This window comes from Chiloscyllium plagiosum, chromosome 11 (assembly GCF_004010195.1).
Source record: "Chiloscyllium plagiosum isolate BGI_BamShark_2017 chromosome 11, ASM401019v2, whole genome shotgun sequence".
Taxonomy (NCBI): domain Eukaryota; kingdom Metazoa; phylum Chordata; class Chondrichthyes; order Orectolobiformes; family Hemiscylliidae; genus Chiloscyllium; species Chiloscyllium plagiosum.
Window position 1 is genome coordinate 74,886,883 of NC_057720.1, and position 11,402 is coordinate 74,898,284.

At 43.0% G+C, this 11,402-nt stretch overlaps 1 protein-coding gene across 3 annotated transcripts in view; it reads left to right on the forward strand.

The window, feature by feature from the left end:
- The window catches only part of LOC122554576 (regulator of G-protein signaling 8-like), a 41,463-nt gene extending 33,215 nt beyond the window's left edge, over positions 1-8,248 (forward strand). For all 3 annotated transcript variants that reach the window (XM_043699825.1, XM_043699827.1, XM_043699826.1), the window contains 2 exons: positions 5,222-5,388; positions 7,448-8,248. In XM_043699825.1, the coding sequence (XP_043555760.1) occupies positions 5,222-5,388; positions 7,448-7,648 (368 nt within the window). In that variant the 3' untranslated portion in view covers positions 7,649-8,248. The remainder of the gene's footprint in view (positions 1-5,221; positions 5,389-7,447) is intronic.
- Positions 8,249-11,402: the final 3,154 nt, after the last annotated feature.

An 11,402-nucleotide genomic window follows, 5' to 3' on the forward strand; every position in this document is an offset into this window, starting at 1 on the left:
GCATTTTTAAGATTAGGCAACTGAGAGACAAAAGAAATTAAACAAATACAAGCCTTTGCAGTATACAAATAAATTATGGAAATAACTATTATGTAGCTCAACATGCATAAGTGCAGGCAGATCCAATTTTTGTCTGTAGGTAGATATCAGTTCCACAGAGAATATGTTTTCATGCTCTATTGCAAATTGCCCTGCATTTTCCCATTTAACTACACCTGAAAAATTACAGGCACCTCCAGGGACCAGGCTCACACAGTTCCAGGACTGAAACCAGCAGCAAGATAGCAAAATTAGTTGTAAGTGAAATTTAAAAGTGATGGGGACAATTAAAGAAGAACTTTGTGATCTGAGCAGCAATTTCTGGAGAGTTCACAAAGGCATTTCATAATTCTTTGGCAGTCTTTGACAAACCCATAGAAGTGGATTTTAGAAAGGGTAGATCAAAGGAAAGAGGACACTGAGGCATAGCCCTAAGTTTATGGACAAATGGTAGAGCAACCCAACAACTGTTATCCTGTTTCCATGAACTGTTCTCCTCCAGAGTGTCATTACATGGATCAGCACTGCATTAGAAGGTAGAGGCCAGTGTTAGGCCTGCACTTGATCATCTCTGACCCACATATGTGCAAGCTATCTGCTGCAGGATTCCCACATTTTTACTCCTGCACCTCTCGAGCCAAAAGAAGCCCTGGAAAAAGGCATTTACATTGGCGAATGAGTAGTCCCTTTAACTACTAACTAACTTAGAGTCATACAGCACAGAAACAAACCCTTCGGCCCAACTCAAACATGCTGACCAGGTTTCCTAAATTGAACTAGTCCCATTTGCCTGCAAGTGGCCCATATCCCTCTAAACCTTTCCTATTCATGTGCCTGTCTAGATGTCTTTTATTTATGGTAATGGTACTTACCTCTAACACTTCCCAAAATGTAAGAAAACCACACAGCAATAACAACATTTAAATCAGGCACCAATATTGGAGCCCCAGTATAACTTACTTTTCTGGCCCTGCTATTGTCCCTTGATGCTGTTCCTTATGGAGCCTACATGCAAAGATGGTGGAGGCTGTTTTGGAGAGGTGAGAACCCTCTTTTGTACTCCATTGCCTTTTCTTTCTGGTATTTACACCACTTTCATTTTTCTTTCCCTCCTTTTCCTGCAGAATTCGAACTTTACTCCTGAACTCCTCTTTTGGTCTTGACAGAATCTTCTTCACTAAGGCTTTTCTCTTCTTCTCAGTGTGACAGGCGTTTTTGCTTCCACGCAACCTAGCCCACACTGTTATCATTGCACTTCTAACCAGCTTCTTAGTGAAGGTTTGACTGTGGAGTGCTGAACTTGCCCTATTGCTGTTCCATGGCTGCTGATGATCATTTGTCAGTTTTCATATTTCAGCTACTGTCTGACTGTCTTCTGAACATAGCACAGCTCTTAAAGTTGTGTATTTGCTGTTTCAAAGCAATTTTTTCTTTTTACTTCAGTGACAAATAGACTCTGTCTGCCAATCGCCAATCATCATCCCATTTGGTTCAACTAAATGGAATTCTAATCTGCTCCACTAATCTGCACCACTGCTCACCATTGTCATTCTTGCCAATATATGGTATTCTATTTTAGATAGTCCACTGCCAGCAATCTTCTTTTCTCTATATTGAGCTTAGGGCTTGTCTAATTATCAGTGGTAGAGAATGGACCATTGGTAAATTAAAACACAAGAGGCATTTGTCTTCTAGATAAGGCAGTTGTTGCATAATGGTAATATTTAGTTTACATTACTATTCAGGCATTAGTACTAAGCACTTGTGAGGGCTGTACAAAATACAGCTCTGTGTATTTGTTCAGAATTCAACTGTCTCCACCCAAAGACTATTTACCATTACCATCAATTAATTGGAGCTCAGTGTAACATGAATATTAAGTCCTTCAGAATCACTATCTTATACAATGTGTTTGAAGCTGTACAGAACAATAAGGCAATTGGCAAACTTACAAAGCAGTATTGAATTCCAAAGATATTATTTCCTGAGAGGAAAATCTGTGTTTCTCAAACAAAACTATCCAGGGATCCTAACAATGCAGAGATATTTATCCAGAAACAACTTCAGAAGTCAGAAGAATTATGAAAAATATATAGAATTTTCCCTTCTTTACTGGTTACTGCAGTGATTGAGGGAAAAGAAATTGTAGACAATGTTAAGAGTTCAAGTCTGTCTAAAAATTGGCTCACTGTACGAGGTCTTGATATGAAAACATATTATAGTAGAACGTGTGGCCAAGCCTTAAAAAAAATTAGTCAGTTCATGTCCAAATGTTCTGAAGCCAGCTGGATAATGTAAGCAGAAGCCCAGCTACAGCAAGATTGCAAAAGATGGAGAAGTTAAATTACTGGAGCCTGTCCCATTGCCCAAGAATCCCAGAGCATGGCTCAGATAAAGGGTCAATCCGAGGTTGTGTTACCAGGATTAGGCCATGGGAAAAGTGCTCCTATCATATGCATGGTTACGTTTCTCATGAAAGCAATTTCTCATGCATCTTTAAAACATTACCGTGCGATCCTTATTTGAAGGTGGTTTTTGAAATGTTACCCTGCGGGGTATCAAACTTTAAAGCTGGAACTTTCTGCATGTACAAAGTGATCCTTTGAATTTAGTGAGGGGTACAAGCAGAAGATAGCCATAAAAAGCTCTTGACCTAGATATTTAGTAATCAATTGGTGGTTAGTACTGCTGCCTCACAGTGCCAGGGATTTGGGTTCAATTCCAGCCTTGGGTGACTGTCTGTGTGGAGTTTGTACATTCTCCCCATTTCTGCATAAATTTCCTCTGGGTGTTCTGGTTTCCTCCCATAGTCCAAAGATGTGCAGGTTAGGTGAATTAGCCACACTAAATTGCCCATACTCTTCAGAGGGTCAGTGTGGACCCGATGGGCCGAATGGCTTTCTTCCACACTGTAGAAATTTGATGATTCTCTGACCCTCTGAAGAGCATCCCACCAGATCCACCTCCCTACCCTATCCCTGTAGATCTACATTTCCCATGGCGGATTCACCCTGCCTGCACATCCCTGCACACCATGGGCAATTTAGCATGGCCAATCCACCTAACCTGCACAAATCTGGACTGTGGGAGGAAACCAGAGCATCTGGAGGAAGCCCATATAGACACATGGAAAATGTGCAAAACTCCATACAGTTCAGTTACCCAAGGCTGGAATTGAATCCAATTGAACTTCCTGGTGCTGTGAGGCAGCAGTGCTAACCACTGAGCCACTAACAGCCAATAATCTACTCAGTGCCGCCAGGGCTAGCCAGCTCCTGACTTCATTACAGCCTTGGTTCAAACATGGACAAAAGAGCTGGATTCCAGAGGTGAGAAGAAAGTGACAGCTTTTGACTTCAAGGCCACATCCGACCCCAAATGGCATCAAGAAGCATTAGCAAAACAGGAATCAATGGGAATCAGAGGCAAACTCTCCACTGGAGTTCTAATTGGCACAAAGGAAGATGGTTTTGGTTGTTGGAGATCCTCAGCACCAGGAAATCTCTGCAGGAGTTCCTCAGGATAGAGTCCTAGGCCTAACTTTCTTCAGCAGCTTAATCAATGATCTGTATTCCATCATAAGGTCAGAAGTGGGGATGTTCGCTGATGACTGCACATGTTCACCATCATTTGCAACTCCTCAGAATACTAAAGCAGTCCCAGTTCAAATGTAACAAGATCTGGACAATATCCAGTCTTAGGCCAACAAGCGACAAGTAACATTCGTGCCACACGAATGCCAACCAATGACCATCTTCAATAAAAGACAATGTAAGCATCAATTCTTGACATTCAATGGTTTTACCATCAGCAAATCCCCCACTATCAATATGCGGGGAGTTTGCATTAAATAGAAGTTCAACTGGACCTGCCATATAAACACAGTGGTTACAAACGGGTTAGAGGCTAGGAATGCGGTGAGTAACTCACCTCTTAACTCCCCAAAGCCTGTCCACCATCTACAAGGAACAAGTCAGGAGTGTGGTAGAATACTCCTCGTTTGCTTGGATGGGTGCAGCTCTAACAATATTCAAGAAGCTTGACACCATCAAAGACAAAGCAGCCTGTTTGATTGGTACCACACCCACAAGCACTCACTCCCTCCACCACCGATACTCAGTAGCAGCAATGTATGTCATTTTAAGATGCACTGTGGAAATTCATCCAGGTACCTCAGACAGCACCTTCCAAACCCATGACCACTTCCATCTAGAAGGACAATGACAGCAGATACATGGGAACACCACCACCTGCAATTCCTTTCCAAATGAATCACCATCCTAGTTTAGAAATATATTACTATTCCTTTACTGTCGCTGAGTTAAAATCTTGGAATTCCTTCCTTAAGGGCTTAGTGGACCAACCTACAGCACTTGGACTGCAGTAATTTAAGAAGTCAGCTCACCACCACATTCCGAAGGGCTACTAGGGATGGGCAAGAAATGCTGGCCAGCCAGTGGTGCACATAGAGTCAAAGAATCATAGAGATGTACAGCACGGAAATAGGCCTTTCAGTCCAACTCGCCCATGCCAACCTGATATCCTAAATTAATCTAGTCCCATTTGCCAGCACTTGTCAAACTACAAATATAAAAGGAAAGCCCAAAGCTTAAAAACAGGGAGAGTTTCCAATGGATTGAAGCAGTGATTGGACATTTCCAAAATATTGAGAGCTAATGAAAATGTGTTCTTTTCCAGGAAATCAAACAAAATGCTTGACCAACTTATAGTCATGACATTTTGATTGTAGATGGCACAAAGACACAAGAGCAAGTTTTCAAAATTTACATTGAAATGCAAGCTATATCTCAAATCTGCATTCAACCAAAATGCTCACCCAGTTAATTTTGATACTTTTAAGATTTGGAAAATCGCTTTGGCGTCTCTAATCCTACCTGAGGGAAAAGGTCACGGAAAGGATCACATTAACAAAATAACAGTGTTCTTAAGCAGTCATTAAACTCTCCGCATTCCAATGTCAACATTTCATGCACGAAATTGAAGTTCCAGACAGAATTGCGCTTTAAAACATTACTGCATGCAGAAATTTATATTTACAATTTGTTATAGGAGAATCTTTGGACATGACATGTTTAGATAATATTGATCCTAGCAACAGAATCACCAAGTAGAAAAAATGTTTAAACTATGGTAACCTCTTGGTATAATTTTCCCTCACCAGATGGTCTATCTGCCTTCAGAGCATTTCTCCGTTCGGAATACAGTGAGGAGAACATTGAATTCTGGCTGGCCTGTGAGGACTACAAAAAAACCAAGTCTCCTGCAAAACTCACTTCGAAAGCTAAGAAGATCTATTCCGAGTTTATAGATGTTCAAGCTCCAAAAGAAGCAAGTATTTGTTTCTTTCAGAAAAACACCTCAATGAGATAAAGACCATAAGATATAAAAGCAGAATTAGGCCATTCAGCCCATCGAGTCTGCTCCACCACTCAATCATGACTGATGTTTCTCAACCTCATTCCCCTATCTTCACCCCATAACCTTTAATCCCCTTAATAATCAAGAACCTATCTCGATCTTAGATACACTCAATGATTTTGCCTCCACTGTGTTCTATGGGAACGAGTTCCATTGATTCACCACCCTCTGGCTGAAGAAGTTCCTCCTCAGTTCTTACGGGTTGTCCTTTCACCCTGAGGCTGTGGCCCCGGGTCTTCATCTCTCTTACTAGTGGAAACATCTTCTCCACGTCTACTCTATCCAGGCCGCTCAGTGTCCTGTAAGATTAATTGAGATCCTCCCCCGGCACCCAATCTACTTAAATTAATTCAAGTACAGACCCAGGATCCCCAGCCCCTCCTCATACGACAAGCCCTTCATCCCCAGGATCATTCTTGTAACCCTACCCTGGAACCCCCTCCAACACCAGCTTACCCTCCTTAGATCCACAATATTCCAAATGCAGCCTGACCAGAAACTTATAAAGTCTCAGCTGTACATCTCTGTTCTTGTATTCTAGCCCTCTCAAAATGAATGCTCACATTGCATTTAATTTCTAAATGCCAACTGAATCTGCATGTTAACCTTAAGCGAATCCTGAACTTGGACTTTCTTTGTGTTTCAGATTTCCATAGACTTTCCCCATTTAGAAAATAGTCTATGCCTCTATTCTGCCCACCAAAGTGCATAACCTCGCACTTTCCCACATTGTATTTCATCCGTCACTTCTTTGCCCTCTCTCCTAGCCTGTCCAAGTCCTTCTGCAGCTTCCCCATCTCTTCAACACTATCTGTCCCTTCCCCATCTTTGTGTCATCTGCAAACTTAGCAATAATGCTCTCAGTAGCTTCATCCAGATCAGTAATGTATGATGTGTATAATGGGTAGAGTGTACACTATAGTGTAATCTAATGTATAATGTACCATTCATAGCTGTGGTCTCAATATGGACCCCTGTGGAACTCCACTCATCACCAGTTGCCATCCGAAGAAAAAAAATCTCTTTATCCCCACTGTCTGCCTTCTGCCAGTCAGCCAATTAAAATCCCAGAAAACAGGTGAAACGGTGCAGAAATGTAGCATCCTGAGGTAGTTGTGTTGTAGCCATGTGCTCATTGCCTGGAATGAGATTAAAGCTGTGACTGCTTGCATACTAAAGTGGCTCAAAACAAAAATGAAAGCTCATTTCTACTTTACTCTGAATTTCATGATAATGCATCATTATATTACAGACTGCGGTCGAGATCATTTGGCCCATCCTATCAATGCAAGCTGACAAGTAGCCATCCTGCCTAATCCAAATTCCCAGCTCTTGGTGTGCAATCTACCTAGGCTATGGCACTTCAATGGCAGATCCAGAAACCTCAAATCAAAAAATCAAATGCAATTTTCTGCCATTCCCAAGCTTTGAGACAGTGAGTTCCATATGACCGAATCCATGCTACCCTCTGGGTGATTGCATTTCCATCCTCAGTTCCAAAGAAAACAATTCTAGTGTATCCAAAAATAAAATTCTTCAATCCAGGCAGTATTCCTACCAGCTTCTATCTCATACGATACATCCTTCCAATAATGAGATGACCAGAGCTGAATACCGTTGACCAACTTGAGGCAATCTCAAACAACAACAGAAATTGCTGGAAAAGCTCAGCAAGTCTGGCAGTATCTGTGGAGAGAAATCAAAGTTAACATTTCAGATTGAGTGACCCTTCCTCAGAACAATCCATGCTGACTTGGCCCACACAGGAAGTCCTGAATGTGTACTTGCCCTCTCAGAAAGTGTTTTTTTTAAACAGCCAATATGATGCATGGCTCTTCTCTCACACCAGCCCCATGTCCCTGCAAATGGTGAGTGAAGACAAATCGATCTCCAGCAGAAATGTGACTCCCTTGATGGTGTTTTTCCTGATGTCAGTACACAGCAGTTAACATTGGTTTCTCTTCCACAGGTAAACCTTGATTTTCAAACTCGGGAGCTGACCAAGAAGAACCTTCTGGAACCAGCCCAAAGCTGCTTTAATGACGCACAGAAAAGAATCTACAGCCTGATGGAAAGGGACTCTTACCCCAGGTTCCTGAGGTCAAAGGTTTACTTGGATGTGCTAAACCAGACACAGAGCAACAGCCAGACACAACGACGGTTCAGCTGAGGAAGACTAAACAGAACAAAGGGTACAGAGAGAGAGAGTTTTCTCTTATTCCATTCTCTGTGCCCTCCCGCTCATGAATTTTACTCTGCTGTTGTATATTATTGTTGCAGTGAAGATGGGATAGATGGAAAACCTTTCCTCGTGGTGTTCCCTTGTTCTTGATTTTCAACCATTACATGGAATGCAGCTTCTCTTGACAGCAGGTCTTTACCCAAATGGATTGATCCCAGTGCCAGTCACCTATACCCCAACTTACCTTTGCCATCACGTTATTTGATGACAGTTCAGATAATGCTTCTGTTTCTTTTAATTATCTGAGGCTTGTTGAAACAGCTTTACTGACCCTTACATCATTGAGGTGTAAAGGCGGTGTCAGATCAAATAAATGTTCTAGTACACATGCATTTAAGTGTTTGAAGTGAAAATAGTTGTTTTAAATCTAGTGTTTGTAATGCAATAGATATTTGTTGATTGAATACTGTGTTTGTGAAAAAGGTATTTTTCTTAAATGCGTTTTCACTTGTATATTTATCATCTCCACCCATGCAGTCTGAGTGTATTTATTAAATGAGATATCAAATAAAAAGTGTTTGTGAGGAATCAGTGGGCTGAATCTCACCATGTTTTGGCAAATTCATTTTCATCAAATTTGATGGAGGCTTTCTCTCCTTGAGGCCCAGTGGGGGTTTCTCATGCTATTAACCATGCTATTAACCATTTCTCATGCTATTAGCACTGCTGCCTCACAGCGCCTGAGACTTGGGTTCAATTCCTGCCTCAGGCGACAGACTGTGTGGAGTTTGCACGTTCTCCCCGTGTCTGTGTGGGTTTCCTCCGGGTGCTCCGGTTTCCTCCCACAGTCCAAAGATGTGCAGGGTCAGGTGAATTGGCCATACTAAATTGCCCGTAGTGTTAGGTAAGGGGTAAATGTAGGGGTATGGGTGGGTTTCGCTTTGGCGGGTCGGTGTGGACTTGTTGGGCCGAAGGGCCTGTTTCCACACTGTAATATAATCTAATCTAATGTAATCTAATCTAAAAACCCAAACTTGCCTCTTTAACTACCTTTTCCGCCCCTCTCGCCCGATGCTGTTTTGACTCTCCTGCTCAGCATTGTAAATAGTACCTACCACTGCCAGGATATGCTGGCATCCCTGGTGCCGGTGCCATCTTAGAACATCAGCCATGCACACGGTCAAGTGTTTACTGTCCAGGGTTACCCTTCAATGTCATGGCACGGCAATCTTTCTCACGGCACAGAGGTGGTATGACTAACACTTGCAGTACTTCAACTGCACAATTCTACACCTGTCACTGTTTTAAGCCCCAAGACACATAACTTACCTGATCGTAGCCATATTCTATTCTCAACCATCTCTCAGTCACTGTTACTCTTTCCCCAGTGCTCAATACGGTGCCATCACGTACAGGGAACCCTTCAGTCATCTCAAAACAAAATCACTTTTATTAACAAACACCAAAAGGAAACAAATGTCACCCAAAGAGAAATTGCACTTGCCTCCAGGAGTAGAAACAAAACCTCTTATGCAGAGTGCCAATGTACAGTCAATTAGTGTTCACTGCACTCAGCTCTCGTCAACTGGAACTGGGTCTCACTGGAGTTCTGTGTGGCTTGTAGCGCCCAACATTTTTGGCTGTTCTCATGCCCAAAGTAATGTTCCTCCTGCTCTATGTCATCACACTCCTCCTAGTAAGACTGCTCCCACTCTCCCACTTTGACAGGATCCATTGCGTCCCCTCATTACCTTCTCCCTATGTGCAGAGCACAGCATGCTAGCATTGTGCATCACCTTCTGTCTAGAGTATACTGCAGTGCCCCACCAGATCAGTCCAAGCCTCATCTCCAGCCGACCTATCACTTGCACCACAATGGTCCTGGTCAGTGAGAATGGTTACATTGTACCTCCACTCTGCCTCAGGCGTGTGTGTGTGTGTGTGTGTGTATATAGGATTTGGATTGCATAATGGAATCAACAACAATTCACAGTGTCCTCACTCCAGCAATTGTCCTTGTAAGGCAAGTGGGCCCTCAAACGCAGCAGCAACATAAGCGTTCTCAACAATGTAGGTGCTGTGGCTGCTCCCAGATTAACTTCTAAAAGAGGTGGAAAGATCACAAATGTCTTGCATATTGGTGGAATGAGACTATTTTTTGCTGATGAACTCAGCAGTGCTATAATCTGGTCCTCTGAGAGCATTGTGTGTACAGTCTATTGTGTCCCGCGACTGGGCGAGCCGGTGATATTGCCAAACCTTACTGTCCAGTCTGCAGCACTGCCGAAGCGCAAAGGAGCCAGTTGTGTAACAGCTCCAAGTGGCTGTCACTTTGACAGCCATTAAGATAGGATGGCCACCCACTCCTTCAGGTTACAGGGCCCACTCCAGCTGTTGATGTTGTTCAGTGACAACTGTCCTGGGACAAGCTTAGACTGTATTGACATGGCATGAAGAATGAAAGATCCTAGTCCTGAGAGAATCTTTAGCTGTGATCTCTTCATCTGTTCGGCATCTGCTGGTCTTGGGCTTGTTGGTGCATCTGTCCCTCCTGCTCTTCCCTGCCGCTTCATTATATTGCAGCTAGATTGATGATAACTCCTGGTGTGGCTGGATCCATCATATACTCTTGCAGTGAACCTATGAAGGGAACATAGGGAACAGAACATTTCCTTCACAGTACAAGCAGTCAGCATTCATATCATATACCTCACAAAATGACAGCTTCACGTAATCCTTCATACAGTGGAATATCCCATGAGCCATTCAGACAAAGAGGGCCATGGAACGTCTCAGCTTGACATTGAACCTTATTCCAATGAATCCCTCATGTGTCTAGAAGATAGTAAGAGAGTGTGAATGCTGCATGAGCACTGAAACTTTGTCACCCAGCTCCATATCAGCCACAAACAGCGCTAGTACACATAGGAGAATCTTGCATTCAGGCTGTGAGGGGTTAAATTCCATACCCTTTTGAACCTTAAGAAGTCTTGCACGAGCTCTATGTTTTGTTGCCTGCAAGTGCTTCTTTTATGGTTGACTGTGATTATTTTGACTTTGCAGAGCTGCCTCCCTACAGCTTGGAGGTGCCAATGGTTGAGCTTGTGCCCAGGATTCGTATTCCGTGCAGTATTATTTCACATGCACCGTGATGCGATTGCAAATGACCTCAAACTGGACTCTGCATGATTGATGCAATTTCCTCTTGCACGGTCTCCCATCACTCAGAAGTGGAGCCTGCATTTTTGACAGCAAACAGACACTGATCAGCCCCTTTCAGACGTGGTCACAGTCAGTCATTCTCCATTTGGAGGATGCATTTAGCAACCATTACATCCTGGAAAACAACACAGGTTGGCCTCAATATAGTAATGACCAGGATCAGCCCTGGTTGTTCTGTCCCCTGTTCCAAACCTACACATGTCCCATTCTACCCAGCACTCTCTCGACAGTATATCTCTACTGAACCTTCTCATGCGCCCACCCACCACCTCAAACTATGATTCCAAATCGCATCTTTACCCTCTCAGCCCCATATCTATAGTTTAGTGATGCTCACCATTGTGTTACACAGTCTCCCTATTGAGGCCACAATGATGATGATCACCTACAACCCTCACTTCCAGCAGCATCCCATGTTCTCCTATGCAGTACTGGCTCCCACCCTTATATATTAAGATCCCCACTACCCTCATTGCTGTGCTTGTACTCTTTTTAACCCAGGTTGCTGCCTCCAATCCCC